A 16941-nucleotide genomic window follows, 5' to 3' on the forward strand; every position below is an offset into this window, starting at 1 on the left:
CTCCTCACTTCCTACCAGTCACACTCCTCCTTACTGACTGTCTATCGATACTCATTTTTAGTTAATTTTCAAGCTTGTCATTACCACTTCTTTCTCTCTTAACCATCAACATCAAAAGTGAGTATACTTTTGGTCAATATCATCATCATCATCAACAGCAACAGCACCTTTAAACACAACACAATCTCGACGACGAAGGATTTACTGACTTTTATTGAACAATCATAGATGGCTGTCGGAAAAAACAAGAGGTTGTCCAAAGGAAAAAAGGGAATCAAGAAGAAGGTTGTAGACCCCTTCTCCCGAAAAGGTGCGTTAAATACTATCGATAGCTGTAGATAATTGGGGAGGAGATAAACTGGAAACATATAGATTGCTAACGTTTGGTCCAAATTTTACATATAATCCTTTCAACTTTCAACTTTTATCTTTCACATCAATAATTCCCCATTCAACCTGCGACCTTCAATAACATCAAATCCATTCATCTTTCGCCAACTTGGGAATATCTGCTGGATGGGCATAATGATATATAGAATGGTACGACATTAAAGCTCCATCATTCTTCGAAAACCGAAATGCCGGTAAAACCCTTGTAAACCGAACACAAGGTCTTAGTGAGTAGTTTTATTAGGAAACCCTCAAGCATTAGATCTTGGGGAACTGACAAAATACACTCGACAATAGAAAACGCCAACGACTCCCTTAAAGGACGAGTTGTCGAACTTTCTCTTGCTGATCTTAACAATGACCAAGAGCAAGGTTTCCGAAAGATCAAGTTGAAGGTTGAGGATGTATCTGTTAGTCTAATTCCTATTCTTCCATCTCAAGGAAGGAATTCAACTGATATTGTTTTGCTTAAAAGGGTAAAAACTGTTTAACTTCATTCTACGGTATGGACTTCACCACCGATAAAGTTAGATCAGTAGTTAGAAAATGGCAATCATTAATTGAAGCACATGTTGATGTTAAAACAACTGATGGTTACTTGTTAAGATTATTCTCTATTGGTTTCACCAAAAGACAATTCAACCAAGTTAAAAAGACAACATATGCTCAATCATCCCAAGTTAGAGAAATCAGAGGAAAAATGATTGAAATCATGAAAAGAGAAGCTGAAGGTTCAGACTTGAAAGAATTAGTACAAAAATTCGTTCCTGAATCAATCGGTAGAGAAATCGAGAAAGCTGCTAAAGTGAGTTTCTGTCTATTCACATTACATTTTGGACGTCGTCCTTCAATATGCTGGTATACAGGCATTGTTCAAGTTAGGTTGGACACTAACCTCATGCGTTTTCTTTGACAGGGCATCTACCCACTTCACAACGTTTACGTTCGAAAATGTAAGATCATCAAAGCTCCTAAGATTGATGCTTCAAAACTTCTCGAACAACACGGTGAAGCTACCGATGTTAACACCGGTGCCAAAGTAGTTAAACAAGGAGAGTTTGTTGAACCCGAAGTTCTCGAGTCCGTATAAGCTTTCTTCTGGTTTTCTATATTGGGATGAAGGGAGTTTAGCATGTATACCTATGGCAGAAAATACTATTTGCAAGGTTGCATAGGGCATTAGCCCATTGATAGCATATGAGAGATTGAGCAATATCAACAATACAAATCTCATCGTATATCATGATCTTTGTTGATCTTTCCCCTCTTCCGGTCTCACCTTATCTCTTCTTTGCCCTCAACCTTTCTGCCTCCCTCCCGTTGCGTCTCGTCCAGCTGTTGCCCCGTCTTGCTCCCCTTTGAATCGTTCCTCCTTGACCACTGAGCCTCCCCCTTCTCTCTCACCTACTTCACTGACAAAGCAAGGCCCATTGTACTGAAATGTAAATCTACGTCAAGCTATAGACAAATCTAACAGAGCAATCATGTGCATATCAGGCAGGATTGACGCGTAAAGATTAAATCGTCGGTATCAGTGACAAACACCAGCTTGCCACGTGAGAAGATAAGGGATTGAGTGCGAAATCATATTTCCCTCCATCAATTCAGTTCATTCGTTCGCTTGTCTGTGTGAAACTGCATAGCAAAGGTGACAGACTACTACGCTATTAACATTGCTTCGTATATATCTATATTTCACCTTTTTGTTTCCTTACGATACCTCTTCTCTCTCTTCAGCTCCTTGATACCTCCCTTCTCTGTTCTTATTTAGCAGTTCTATAGTGCTGAGGTGAGTTAGACTTAATTCTCATCTTGCTCATGATTCGCGTCAGCGATCCTCCCTTCCTCGTCCATTATATCTATCGAGGTTCAAACTTCCTTGGCATTCGAACCATTGGGAGTATCAAAGCTGATGAATATATCCTTTTTGACCATAATATATAATACATCGACTGCCTGTTGTACTTGACATTATACTATTCTTACGCACTATTACAACAAACTCAAAAATCTGGGATTTTACCCTTGATATTTATTGATAAATTGTGAGTCAACATTTTACATCACCCCATTCAGTATGAGCATAACAGACTAACCTTAAAACCTTAATAGCTACTTCTACTTCTATACATTATACTACCTTTTAACAGTAAATTCTTCTTCAAGCTTATCCTTGTTCATTTCGTAAATATAACTTCAACATAACCTCTTGTTATTCTGTTGATACGTTTATTCACTTGCTTTTATTCTTCATTCCAGGTATCTTCTAATTATTTAGTGTATTATTCGAAGAAACTTTCATAAAAACCCCTTAGAAACCTTTCATTAGCTTAGTGAAATTTAATCACCATATTTACGTGCGTGTCCAATTCAGTTTCTTAACCTTCTTTACAGTTTTTTCCCACGTATAAAGGATCACTTGAGTACTTGCTCAATACTCCTCCCTACATCTTTCAACGAGTCTTTCTATCTACACCTGCACTATATATTCTATCATACATTGATCTGTTAACTGTCGTTCTGTTATATCGGAATTGTGTGATTATTTTGCTTATACGTTTCCTTCTTTTACTGTCATCTTGTCTTTTACTTCTACATCTGACATTCTCAATTATTTCAACTTACTCGACGTCGCCTTTCGTAATTTGATTTACCTTTTTTGGACCTTTTTTGGCGACGGTCTTTGGTCTTTTATTACAAACCTTTTACATTGGTTACTTCCTTGTTATCAACATATTATATACACAAATAACGACAATAACGACAATATCTGTTCGATAATCAAAACGAATCTGCTGGTCACTCTACTACGGCTCAACGTTCTTCAACATTCAACCAATATCATTTTGCTACATCGATCACCTGCTCGAATTTCACTGTACACCACTGTGCAATATAATTAAACTTGCTGCACAATGGACGGAACTTCCATCGCATCACGACTTTCTCAATTACCAAATGGTTTGAGCTCACCTGGATTTCCACCAAATTCACATCAAAATTCTCTTCTTGGAACCCCTGGTATGAATGATCCACGGACATCTTCTTTAATTGGTAATCCGGCTACAACTGCTGCTTATTTACAAAATCTATCGAATTCAACTTCATCATTCAGTCCATCTTATAGTCAATTTCTCTCGTCCTCGCTGACTCAGTCGTTGGACGGGCTAGATCCCGATATTATGAAAGTGAGTGTTCTTGTTCTACAACTCCGTTACCTCAAAAACTGTTATCGCTAATGTTATCGATGATATGCAGCGTCCCTTTGATACGTCTACATTACCTGTTAACCCTCTAAACGGCATGCAACCTCAAATAGATTCTTCCTCATCAAACTTTGACAGTTTCCCACCCAAAAAAGCAAGATATGATGGTTCTTCGCAACATAATGCTGCTATAGCTACTCCAGGAGGTCCAAATAATTTGGGTGGTAATAAACCTTTTACACCAGGTCAATTCAATGGTCATTCCACTACAGGATTTACTGGTACTCCGCTAAATCTAGGTGGACCCTTAAATCAAACACCTCAACAAACTCCCGGTATGGGTCAGCCTGGTTCTGCTGTTGGTAATGGACTTCAAAGCACACCTTTTGCAGGTATGATGAATGGCCTTAATGGTATGATGGGTATGGGCGGATTCGGTATGAATGGGTTTCCTATCAATATGAATATGGTTCGTCGTTTTTTACCTGTTTGAGGATTTCAGCTGATAAGGTGTATAGCAAAACTACCCCGGTTCACCGATTGTTTCTCCATCTATGAACCCTAATACCATGACTGGAAACTACGGTCCTGCTGCCGCTGCCGCTGCTGCCGCTGCTGCAGGTAATACCACTGGAAGAACAGTCTATGTCGGTAACCTTCCATCTGGTACGTTTCTTAACTTATTTCGTCCGAAGATTAGACAGACTGACAATTTAGTATAGAGGCTTCCGTCGATGAACTTCTCAATCTCGTTCGATTCGGTCCCATCGAAACCGTTCGATTATTACCCGAGAAATCATGTGTCTTCATTTCTTTCCTCGACGGTTCGACTGCTGCCGCCTTCCATGCTGATGCTTTAGTCAAGAAATTAGCTCTTCACGGCCAGGAACTAAAAATAGGCTGGGGTAAACCTTCTAGTGTCCATCCTAATGTCCAACAAGCTGTTGCAAATAGTCAAGCTACAAGAAATGTCTTTGTTGGTAACCTTGATCCTGAAATGAATGAACAAGGACTTCGAAATGAATTAAGTAGATTTGGACCTATTGATCAAGTGAAAATCGTTAGAGACAAAAATATCGGTTTCATTCATTTCTTAAGTATTGGTACGGCTGTTAAAGTTGTCAATCAGTTACCAGGAGAACCAGGATGGGAAGGTAAACGAGTCAATTATGGAAAAGATCGATGTGCTTATGTACCAAAAGCACAACAAGATGCAGTTCGTCAAGCTCAAACACAAGCTATGACAGCTGTAGCTTCTCAACATGCTCAAATCCCTGGAACACCATTCTCCTCTTTTTCGCCTATGACAGCTGGTTTCGGTGGATTTGGTACACCCGCTTCAGCAGGTTTCGGATCTCCATTATTTGGAAACGGTTTCCCATCAGCTGGTGGTAGTGGTTTTATGGATACCAACACTGCAAACCAAGTTGGAAATAGAACTGTATATCTTGGTAATATTCACCCTGACACTACAATAGAAGAATTGTGCAATAATATCAGAGGAGGAATGTTACAGCAAATCAGATATCTTACTGATAAACACATTGCTGTGAGTGACGTTGCCCTGTCCCCGTCTGTTCACTTTGCTTTTCAAAATTCGAATAGCTGACGCGTTCTTTAATCAGTTCATCACCTTTGTTGATCCTGCTGCCGCCATTCAATTCTTCCAAAATGCTCATTCAACCGGTATGATGATCAATTCTAGGAGGTTGAAAGTTGGGTGGGGTAAAGCATCTGGACCATTACCTCCTCCTCTACTCCAAGCTATCCAAGCTGGAGCCAGTCGAAACGTATACATTGGTCAAATTGCCGACTTCACCCTGTTCAATGAAGAGAAATTGCGTCAAGACTTTGGAGAATTTGGTGGTAAGTAGAGCCCCTCGCGGTCCAAGGTCTTCAGTGTATGAAAGGGCAGGCTAATTTGCTATTTGTTTAGACATCGATATGATCAATTTCCTCAAAGAGAAAGGAGCTGGTTTCGTCAATTTGTGAGCTAGATTTTTAGTATCTATCCGGCATAGCTAAATAGAAACTGTCAAATAGCACCTCAATTCAAAACGCTCAAAAGGCAATTGAGGGTATCAAACTCAAACCCGAGTATGCTACTTTACGAATTTCTCATGGTAAAGATAGATGTGCCAATCCTCCCAGAGCTTCTCAGTGAGTGCCATGATCTGTACAAATACCGCTTCATGTCATAGATGCTAATCAGCGCTCTGTTACAGTCAAACACCAGGCGGTAAGAACAATGGTTCAAGAGGCGATAACAACCCAGCAACCAAAGAAACGATATTGAATGACACCCTCAATACCGCTCCTGTGAATGAGGAATTGACGGAAGATGCTGATTTCCCTATTGAAGATGATGATTATTTAGGCGAAGAATTGACTGATGTGCCAACTTCTTTCGAGTAATTTGATTTATCTAGGTGTTTATAGATCTGAGCTTAGGGGGATGATGTTTCTATCTTTTTCTTTCCTACGCTGCTTGACCATACTTCTACTATCTCTTACGCTTTCTATAGAAAACTATTCTTTATATATCTCTCATGACAACACAATACAATATCAAAAACATGAACTGTTGTTTTCTGCCACCGTCACCAAAACTCACGAATTTGCCTTTACCGGCAATGCAGGAATAAATTTAACTGAAGAAAAGTTAACCTTTTCATGTCGCAGTTGGCCGTACCTCCTTCTATTTTGGTTCAGGGTAAATCCTTATGGAATCTAAGTCTCGCGACTAAAGGAGAACAAACCCCTCTTGGCGTTTTGAGCGCATGATAGATAATTGCGTTATGGTCAATTCTTGTCTTTCGATGTTATATATTCTAAAAATGTACGTGTCTCATAATAAGCATTATCACCAGACTATGCGCGACCCAGCTTTTCATTCATATATCGACGCATGCAGAATCGAATGAAAGATTACATATTGATAAGAAGCAAGCGAATAGGACATTGTAGGGTAACACACATTAATATTAGCTTAAAAGTGTGTTGTTCCTGTATTGAAATAAAAAGGAACTTTGTTTTTCTCCCCAACCTATCACGCGTAGCACCATAGCACCGTAAGAGTCGAGTACATAAATACATAAATTCATTCCGTTGAACACGTCGCCTAAATTATTTTGCCTGTTGCCTTTTTTTTTTCTCATACCAAATCAACATATAAGTTAGGGTGGAAATAATAGTCATTCATCTATCATCTCTGCTCCTTGAACAAATTCAAATCTGTTGATCAGATCAGCTCATATTTTTATCTTTTTGTTCTCTTGATAACCAAAAAAGGATTTCGTGCATGACAGCACAAAAACGATCATCGACTACATCATCAATAGATAACGACATTCATTCATTGACCACTTCATCTTCTTCATCAAGCTCAAGCTCAAGCGACATCGCCACTACCACTAATACAACTACTACCTCTTCTGATTCAATAAATCAATATTATCAAGAAACAGGAACTAAACTTCGACATAGACCAAAATCTACTTCATCTTCTAAACTTTTATCAGAAAAAACTTTTGTCAAAACGCCAGCATCACCAAAAATATCAATAGCGCCAAGGATGTTTTCCTCGCGCAAATATACACCTTTACCTACATCTTCATCTGGTAGTAATTCAAATAAGAAAAGAGCAGGAGGAGGTTTAACTTCATGGAAAAGATATGCTTTAATTGGTACTGCCGTTTTAATTCTCTTAGCTTTAGGTTATTCTCAATTTGGGAATTCCGATAAACAAAAATTGGTTTGGGATGAGGAGAGTGAGTTTAATGTCCTGAATCACTTCATACAGTCTAAGCTTTTCTGCGTCGGCCTACTCTCACCAGATATGAGCATTTTCGCATAGAAGGGGAGTATACTGATGTATATAAACATTTCTTTCAGACACCTACACTCCAGCTTTAGATGATGATATCGTTTCTGGTGATGGGGTAGATTACTCTTCACCGCCTTTCAGACCACTTGATTCTGATGTAGCAAGACCTCAATCAGAGAATCAAGATAATGATGACGAAGAAAATCCAACTTTCCACGCTTTACCTATAGGTCACACTAAACCATCCGTGAACGATGATGATGTAGATGAAGATGTTGAAGAAGCTAATGATAAACCAAACGTCTCACCACATGATCCAACTTCAACAGAAGCACAAGGTGCATCACATGCATCGGAAGATTTTACTGAAATTACTGATTCAAGTGATGAATCTACTGGTTTCCCTTTATCCTTCGAAGATGATCCAAATCCATCTGGTACAACAGGATGTTCATCATCATATTCAAATGAAAAACCAATTGTACAATATGCTTTAACTATTGATGCAGGATCAACTGGATCAAGAATTCACGTTTATAAATTTAACAATTGTGGACCATCACCAAAATTAGAATATGAAACTTTTAAAATGTTAAATCCTGGATTATCAGCTTTCGCCAGAGATCCTACAGCAGCTGCAGCATCTTTAGATCCTTTGTTGGAAGAAGCACGTAGAGTTGTACCTCAAGAATTATGGAAATGTACACCAGTTGAAGTTAAAGCTACAGCTGGTTTAAGATTATTAGGTAATAAAGAATCTCAAGCAATTTTAGATGAAGTTAGAAATAGATTAGAAACGAATTTTGAATTTGTTGTAAATGGTGAAAAATCTGTTGAAATCATGGATGGTAAAGATGAAGGTGTTTATGCATGGATTACAGCAAATTATTTATTAAATAAAATTGGTGAAGGTATACCAGAAGATACAGATACTTTAGCAGTAATGGATTTAGGTGGTGCATCAACACAAATTGTATTTGAACCTAAATTTCCTGTAGATTCAAAACAAGCTTTAATTGAAGGTGAACATAAATATCAATTAACATTTGGTGGGAAAGATTTCACTTTATATCAACATTCTTATTTAGGTTATGGTTTAATGAGAGCAAGAAGATCTGTACATAATTTAATTGCTTTTACATGGTCTTTTAGTCAACCAGGTCAAATTCATTGGGATGAACTAGATGAAGGTACTCAAGTTCCAAATCCATGTTTAACAAAAGGTTCTTCAAGAAGAGTTGAATTAGATCCTCCAGGTAGACAACCCGTGAACGTTACTATGCATGGTGCGAATGGTGGTTTCGAAGCGTGTAATAGAGTTGTCGAGTTGGTCATGGCTAAAGATGCGTAAGTAGATTTCCCTGTTACATGAATGTAATTATGCAAAGAGATTCATTGCTGATCATCCCTCGTCTCATAATAGTATTTGTGAAGTTAAACCATGTTCATTTAACGGAGTCTATCAACCTTCCTTATTAGATACCTTCCCACGAGGACAATTACTAGCATTATCATACTTCACAGACCGAATCAAACCTTTAATGTCTACTACTAAAGAATCTTTATTGACTATATCAGACTTGACCAATCTAGCTAAAGATGTTTGTGCAGGACCTGAAGTTTGGTCAAAAAGATTTGCGAATAATCCAAAAGCTTTAGAAGAATTAGAGGATAGACCTGAATATTGTTTAGATTTAACTTTTATGAATGCTTTATTAGGTTTAGGTTATGAATTATCACCTTCAAGAGAATTAATGGTTGAAAAGAAATTAAAGGGAGTTGAATTAGGTTGGGCATTAGGTGCTGGTTTAGCTTTAGTTGAAAATGCTCAATTGACTTGTACTGCTTAATTGCAAAGGCGAATGGATAAACAGAGATAAGCATTCCTCCACGAAACCGTAAGGTGTAAACCACATGAATTATAGATGAGATTAGATTTCTTTTTTCAGTTGATATACTGGTATTTGACTTTAGGGAAGTAGATTAATTGGACAATGGAGATTAATACAATATTGATATGGGTAACAGGGTCGAACAGGATAGGATTGTTTGACGATCAAGTAGAGTCATATTTTCATGTAAATAATATTATATAGATAGATTTCCATTTCACTCACATTTAGCTAACATAATTTGCTTTGTGTAAACCACATCATTCGTACAACTCTAGCACCATGACGAATGTATGATATTCAGATCAAGGCGAGGCAGCTGTTTGCACCATTATTGCAATAGCCCACAATCAGGTTGGATTCTATTCATGTTGAAGATCCAATTATCGGCGTTTCATCTTCTCATCGACTGAACAACCTGGTCAACTCAGAATAGTTTGTGGTCATACGAGCTTGGAGTATCCACCCAAATAGCTCTCAGAGGTGGGTTGCACGCTCGTCGGTCGTTTGAGTTTCTCGTAATTCCCAATAATCAGACTAACTTGATACTCTGCCAGTTAAAAATGGATACTTCGTTTGAACGCAACTTGGTAATAGGTTGAGATCCGCTGAAATGGTTCATCGCATGATTATCAGAGTCAGTTCCAGTATCTCAGATGGATTCCAATTCAAAAGCCAAGCAGCTTAGCATTTTGATAACCCGATAAAGCAGAAGCAGCGGAATGAATACTGCGCACGGTACAAATCTAGCTTGACAAGGCACGTTAGGGCGAAATCTACTACTACAGCATCAAAAAATGGTTCACCTTCACCCCTCGTCCAGTGGCTGAAATTAGCATTTCTTCATTTTCGAATACATGGCAGCTTTCAGATGAGAGCTACTCTGTCTCGTGACGATCTTCAGGACGGACATGTGGGAAACTTGAACATCCCAGAGCGGAGAATGATAAAAAATACAAGGGCTTGTAGTGCTTGCCCTCGCGCAATAAGGACCGTACCGTATATGAGGGTGATTCTGTCCTATAATATCGTTATGGATCTCGTACTTTAAGGCAAGGAAAAGTTATCCGGACCTCGGTTTGAAGCGTATATTTACTGAAATTATGGTTTTTATGCTATGGACGCCACAAGCTATAACCTTACAGAAGTCAATAAGGCTAAAATCTTGTCAAGAAATCATAACACAAAAGCAAGCTTAATAAGCGAGATTTTGAAGAATTGTGGATTGCGAAGCGCGAAAATAAATCCGCAGTGCTCGTACGGCTTGTTAATGACACGAGATCGCATAACAAAGTTGAGCGTTCACGAAAAGAATTGGTTCTACTGTACAAATTTAGTCTCTCGAAATGTTTCTACGGCCGTGCATTCAACCTGGACCAAAAGGGAAGAGGAGATTGAGAACAGGTACAAGTTACAATAATACTAGAATTTCCCCAGAGGTTGTTATAATTGTCTTGTGAAAGCTTGTTACGCTTCACTTCCTTTTGAATTGAAGATGTATGACGCTCATATTGACACTCACAATTACCTGCATGCTAATCAACATACTGCAAGTTCGTAATGATTATCATATACTACAACGTGAAATGACGAAGAACGCCTCCGGTACAGGTATATACCGACACGGTTGAGCAACTCCTTAAGCTTGTTTTCAAACAAGCTCGTCTTTCGGAACAAATACTCTGTATTCTTCCTATCGACATGCACGTACGTTGCGAAATAACCATACTAAAGATACTCTTTATCGTTTATTATCGGACATACCGCCGGTATACGCCAAGAAATAAAACGGTAAGCGGACCAGATTCCCGCTTCTAGTCCTGTGTGCGGGGCTTATTAGGGGGAAGATGTTGAAATTTCTGGAGCTCAAGTCTGATAGTAACAACGTATATAAGCATGATAAACAACTCTAACATCATCCCCACAATTCTCTCTTCAATTTGTATTCATCGTCAGACTAGCTCTGCTGTAGATTCTACGACAGAAACAATCAGGAGACCTTAACATGTCATCCCATATCTCCTCGTGGAACGTCGTTCATCGATATGAAAAGAAGAAACTTCTTATCGCTATCAATTGTATAGCTGGTTTGAGTATTTTCTTCTTCGGTTATGATCAGTAAGTCAATTCTGATTGTATCGTTATTTCATCTATTAAAGGCTGACTTTGCATAAAATAGGGGTATGATGGGGGGTGTCAATAACGCTCAAGATTATATCAACATCATGGAACTTGGTTATACCGAAGATCCACTTGGTGAGGCTACTCCAGTGATTACTGATTCTTTACGTCAAGGTGGTATCGTCAGTGTGTACTACTTGGGTACTTTAGTTGGCTGTTTAGTCGGTGGATGGGTTGGTGAAAGAATTGGTAGAATCAGAGCAATCGCTCTAGGTGCCGCATGGGGTATAATTGGTGCATGTTTACAAACTTCAGCTCAAAATCATATCTGGATGATATTTGCCAGATTGATCAACGGCTGGGGAACAGGTATTTTAAACGCTATCGTACCTGTATGGGCAACTGAAACTGCAGAACATACTTCACGAGGTCAATTTATCGCTATTGAATTTACCCTTAACATTTTCGGTGTTGTGGTAGCCTATTGGATGGAATAGTAAGTTATCTGCTTACGGTCTTCTCTTTCGTACGTCAGTATACTGATAATCTTGCTTCGATAGCGGTCTATCTTATATCAAACACGGTTCATCTCCCGCACGATGGCGAATCCCTATCGGTTTCCAGATTATTCCACTTGTGGTTTTACTCATTGCTGTATTCTTTTTCCCTGAATCACCTCGATGGTTAGTCAAAGTAGGTAGGGATGAAGAAGCAAGATATATTCTAGGTAGATTAAGAGGTGAAGATGAAGAAGGTGAACAAAAAGCTGAAGCAGAATTTCAAGAAATTAAAGCTGTTAATGCGATTGAAACCAGTGGTCAAATTCAAACATCATATCTCAGTATGTTATTCGGTCGAGGTGAAAAAGGTAACAAGTTACACATGGGCAGGCGGGTACAATTAGTCATATGGTTACAAATCTTACAAGAATGGGTTGGTATTGCTGGTGTAACAATTTATGCACCAACTATTTTTAGATTAGCTGGATTTAGCGCAGATAAATCACAATGGATCTCAGGATTAAACAATATTTTCTATTTATTCTCAACTTTAATCTGTGTTTTCACTTTAGATAAGATCGGTAGAAGATATACGTTATATTGGGGTTCAATCATGCAAGGTATAGCAATGTTTTTAGGTGGTGGTTTTTCAAGATTAGGTTTAAATGCAAGTGAAGCTGGTGATACTGCTGCCGCCTCAAGATATGGTATAGCAGCTGCTTCAATGATTTTCTTATTCACTTTCACTTTCGGTGCCACTTGGTTAACTGTACCTTGGCTTTACCCAGCCGAAATCTTCCCTCTTGCCGTCAGAGCTAAAGGTAACGCTTGGGGAGTAGTCGGTTGGAGTATCGGAAATGGCTGGCTCGTGAGTTTCTGACAAAAATAACATCATTTTTTGGCTGGAGTAAATGCTGATAGATAAAATTATTTGGTTTCTTACTCGATAGACTTTATTGCTTCCAGTCTGCTTTGACAAGATTGGAGAAAAGACGTATTATCTGTTCGGGATAGCCAATGTCATCAGTATTCCTATCGTATGGGCATTGTATCCCGAAACAAACCAGAGAACGTTAGAAGCCATTGATATGCTCTTCATGGCAGATTCACCTTGGGTATGGGACGCAGAAGCTACATTCGCAAGACTTAGCAAAGAAAACCCACAAATCGCTCATAACATTGAACACGGTAAAGTACCGCATGTTGATGTTCACAATGAAGAGAAGAACCTCACTGAGGAAGTCGCTGTCGAGCGTCTTGCCTAGATGCGCCTGACAAGAATTTTAGGAAGGAAAGGAGAGAGAAGGAACGGAACGGGGCTTTGAGGGACCGCATGTAGCTGCAGCAAGGCGTTGATCATGATCTGGAAATTTTACTCGTATTATCTTATACTTTCTTTGAAATGTATCTATACTTATATTCGATATACTCTTTTCGAGCTTGCTTCATGATCGATTGGGTATACGATTCATCGGACGAGCGAGTGTGGCAGAAGCGACTTTCGCACTATCCCTTTTTTGACATACACGTCGATGACAATCCCGTGGGCTGAAGAGTTGGGGCATTCCATCTGCAAATCCGTGCTAGAGGAACAGCAGATACGGGCAACCTCCTGAATTTGATAGGAAACGCTTCAGTTACATAAGATATAATCTGATAGTTTGTTAAAAAAAGGCATTTTGTCTCATGGCGTGTTGCGATAGTGGTTATTCGGCGAGACTTGAACTCTTTAAGCTATATTTGAAGGTTGATCTCGTGCCGTCAGGCTCGTAGGTTCAAATCCTGCATACGTCGTTTCTTTTTGCTCGAGAACATATCCTCTTGTTTCTGTTTCGAAGTGAAGAAAATCCATCGAAATGGACGGTTTGAAATGTTAGTTTTCGCGTTGTGAGGTGAATTTTAAGTTTAGCGGTTGAAACCGGTAATGATCGACCGATCCGCCACAAACGCTTGCCACTTCAATATCGATGACGCATGTCTCTTTTGTGTCTCGCGTTTGTCTTATACTATCCTAGTCTGACTGCATTCATCTATCTTTAATCGTTGTTATTGCTTACATCTCAGACATACATTGGACAACTTTCTACAGAATATTATAGTCAGACTCCCCCCTCAAGGACAGGATCACCCAAGAGAAAGACTGATAGCTCAAGATGTCATTTGGAACTTCCTTCTTACCATCGTTACTTCACTCCCGACCCAATATCACATCGACATTACGATCTACTGTCAGATCATTCCACCCACCACCTGCATTCCGACAACATCCAAAATTCCAAAGACCACGTATAATATCGGCTGTTAGATCTCATCCTAATGGAAGTAATAAACGTATATCACCTTTAACATTAGGTATTGGAGCAGCATTAGCATTTACATCATTATCATTATCTTTACCAAATAGACAAGTTAAATGCGAATCCAGCTTGTTTGCTAATACTTCACCAACTTCAGATAGTGGAAATGGTGGTCCATTACCTGATGATCCACAACCTGGAAGTATATTAAGTGTTTATGAATTATCTTTTGGTGCTATTTGTGGAATTTGTTCAGGTGTTTTCATTAAAAAAGGTGCAAGAGCTATAGCTTTCTTATTAGGTGGTGTTTTCGTTTTACTCCAGGTGAGTTATTTTTCCATATTTTGTACGAGATATGAAATGTCGAACTAATTAGCTTTATATGACATTACAGTATCTATCAAGTAGATCTTATATTCATGTAGATTGGACAAAATTAGGATCAAAATATGATACAAGTTTCGGTACTAGAACTGCTACAGGTGGTTATAAAGGTCCAACAGTTGGTGGCGTTTATCATAGAATAGTTGATTTCTTGACATCAAACTTCCAACGTGAGTACAAGATCAACATTGATCAATCATCCACTACTGAGGACTCTCCCTTGAACGGTATATCTTGAAGTGTTTTCTATCATCCGTTTGCTGATTATGCGGAACACATTGCAGAACGAGCATCATTCATGGCCGGTTTGGTATTAGGTCTCAGACTCGGATAAATCAAGTGGATAGATGTTTTTTCAAGAGATGTCGGAAAGGGTTAGCAGTATTACCACGGTTCACAGTAGACTCTCAAATATGTATCGATTATATTCAGATGGAAGACCAACACTTTGACAAAGTACACCTAACCCCTGTCGATCTCGGCCAAAAAAGAATGTTGTACGTCGGCATGCAAGCCAAAGTAGTGATTGGAACATGGCATGATTGGTTTTACGTGACTTATCATTATGGAACGGGAAAAAGGCTACGGATTTTGTTCAAGATGTCAAAAAAATATATAGTCTACGATTACCTCTATGAGCACGTCATGGTAGGAACCAACTTCTCCATCTCTTCGATAATCTCATGATTTCGCCTGTTGTTTTGCTTGAATTCCCGAAGTAATCGCAGGATATCATCAGTAGGAGAAAGCAACTTGCCTGAGACATCTTGAACCGGTTGATCAGTGCCGACAAGCTGTAAGGACGAAAGGGAGCTGAAGTGGCAAGAGCCTGAAAATGGAGGTTTAGATTTTTCTGCAAAGTCGCTTTGTCCTCCCGGAGTAGGTGAATGGGCAACGTCGTCTCTCCCTTTCCCCTCTTTATCATCAGAGATGTCTTGCTGTACAGTACTGTCTGTCGATGTTGAAGGTGTTTGTAGGTAATCCATGAAAGGAGTCAGGTCGATAGTCGATGAACTTGAACAAGATCTCCGTTCTTCAATATTAGTCATTACTTCACCATCTTTCGGATTTGATAATTCCCGCGGAGAAGGACAAGGAGTCAAAGTTCTTTCTCGATCTAATTCCAGAGATACCCTCGCTTCTTCAATGAATGGGTCCAAAGAATTGGGTGAAGGTGGTGTATTGTCAGCCTTTTTGCTTGTAGGCGTGTGATACAACTGATTTGAATGTGGTTCATCAGATTCATCGACACCAGAATAGGCTTGATGAGAACCAGGTATTGCTGATGATAGTTTGGCGAAGGGTGATATGATTGGCGTTGGGTATGGGTACTGTCGTTGCGGCGAGGTTTCCACAGCGGATATTTCCGATTGAGGATTGATAAGTCGAAGTCGATTCAGCATACGTTTCTCGCCATTGTTGGTGCCAATATCAAGACTGGAGGAATTGGGAATATTGTACGCATATTGGGGAGGACTTTCTCGGTTGCGGCTCCGTAAAAGACTTGGTATATCTCGTGTTTCAGAATCTTCTCGAATTCCTGATTCTACATCGATGAGGAAAGGGTTATCATTTCGAGCTCTAGGAGGTGATGGTGGAGGGGACTGAGATCTCGTAGGTTGAACATCGACTTCTTCAGGTATAGTCGGCGAAGCTGAAGGTGAAGGCGATATAGAAGGGGTCCGAGGAGCAACGGTCCAAGATGGTCCTTTCTTAGTGATTGAAGGTGTTTGAAGTATTGAAGGAGCGATAGGTGTGGGAGGTAAGACCTCCTCTACTTCACTCGTTTCTGTTGCCGATAGCGGATCAGGTGATAGAGACGGTGTGCGAAGGTCGATAACCATTTGGCTGTTAGACGGATTAGGTGTAAATAGGCCATATCGATTACGCATATTGGAGCTGATTAGTTGTTATCTCGTCAGCTTAATTCATCATGCGCTGTATAACGACATACGAACTGCAACTTACGAGCGTTGTTTCCTATGTTGTCGTTTCTTAGCTAATTTAGTCCTCGATGTCGCTGGAGGTGCTGATCGTGCATTACCACGAGACCGAATGTTACCATTAACTAAAGAATTGTTAGCTCAACACGATTTTTTTACGAGTGAAAATCAACCAAATCCTATCAACTTACTATGATCTCTGAAATGCTTCTCAAGTCTTGACCATCTATCGAAGACTCTTCCACATTCCGCGAATTTACAAGCGTATTTGTGATTTGACATTATTTTGACAGTTAAAGCTAACTATGCTTTGAGTCGCCCTATAAGAAGAGAAATGAAAATTTGAGAGTAAATAAATACCGATAGACTCATAGTCATATGT

The 16941-nt window shown here is 39.4% G+C and overlaps 6 protein-coding genes across 6 annotated transcripts; 5 read left to right on the plus strand and 1 right to left on the minus strand.

Moving 5' to 3' along the window:
• Positions 1 to 228: 228 nt before the first annotated feature.
• L201_004731 (40S ribosomal protein S1) lies at positions 229 to 1480 on the plus strand (the record flags this gene model as incomplete). Its single annotated transcript, XM_066220471.1, has 5 exons — positions 229 to 310; positions 537 to 617; positions 688 to 800; positions 866 to 1195; positions 1307 to 1480. The coding sequence occupies 5 exons, from the start codon at positions 229 to 231 to the stop codon at positions 1478 to 1480; spliced, it is 780 nt and encodes a 259-aa protein (XP_066076568.1).
• A 1825-nt stretch (positions 1481 to 3305) lies between these two features.
• L201_004732 (uncharacterized protein) lies at positions 3306 to 6011 on the plus strand (the record flags this gene model as incomplete). The annotated part of the gene is made up of 8 exons (XM_066220472.1): positions 3306 to 3578; positions 3649 to 4065; positions 4115 to 4262; positions 4319 to 5145; positions 5222 to 5462; positions 5533 to 5584; positions 5640 to 5756; positions 5822 to 6011. 8 exons carry the CDS (start codon positions 3306 to 3308, stop codon positions 6009 to 6011), a joined length of 2265 nt encoding a protein of 754 aa, XP_066076569.1.
• An 886-nt stretch (positions 6012 to 6897) lies between these two features.
• On the plus strand, positions 6898 to 9272 carry L201_004733 (uncharacterized protein; the record flags this gene model as incomplete). The annotated part of the gene is made up of 3 exons (XM_066220473.1): positions 6898 to 7366; positions 7491 to 8769; positions 8846 to 9272. 3 exons carry the CDS (start codon positions 6898 to 6900, stop codon positions 9270 to 9272), a joined length of 2175 nt encoding a protein of 724 aa, XP_066076570.1.
• A 2047-nt stretch (positions 9273 to 11319) lies between these two features.
• Positions 11320 to 13200, plus strand: L201_004734 (uncharacterized protein; the record flags this gene model as incomplete). Its single annotated transcript, XM_066220474.1, has 4 exons — positions 11320 to 11432; positions 11494 to 11931; positions 11996 to 12803; positions 12886 to 13200. 4 exons carry the CDS (start codon positions 11320 to 11322, stop codon positions 13198 to 13200), a joined length of 1674 nt encoding a protein of 557 aa, XP_066076571.1.
• An 888-nt stretch (positions 13201 to 14088) lies between these two features.
• On the plus strand, positions 14089 to 14950 carry L201_004735 (uncharacterized protein; the record flags this gene model as incomplete). The annotated part of the gene is made up of 3 exons (XM_066220475.1): positions 14089 to 14556; positions 14627 to 14786; positions 14901 to 14950. The coding sequence occupies 3 exons, from the start codon at positions 14089 to 14091 to the stop codon at positions 14948 to 14950; spliced, it is 678 nt and encodes a 225-aa protein (XP_066076572.1).
• Positions 14951 to 15248: 298 nt separating this feature from the next.
• L201_004736 (uncharacterized protein) lies at positions 15249 to 16841 on the minus strand (the record flags this gene model as incomplete). The annotated part of the gene is made up of 3 exons (XM_066220476.1): positions 15249 to 16515; positions 16585 to 16684; positions 16751 to 16841. 3 exons carry the CDS (start codon positions 16839 to 16841, stop codon positions 15249 to 15251), a joined length of 1458 nt encoding a protein of 485 aa, XP_066076573.1.
• Positions 16842 to 16941: the final 100 nt, after the last annotated feature.

The sequence above is a fragment of the Kwoniella dendrophila genome, chromosome 6 (assembly GCF_036810415.1).
Source record: "Kwoniella dendrophila CBS 6074 chromosome 6, complete sequence".
NCBI classification, from domain to species: Eukaryota; Fungi; Basidiomycota; class Tremellomycetes; order Tremellales; family Cryptococcaceae; genus Kwoniella; species Kwoniella dendrophila.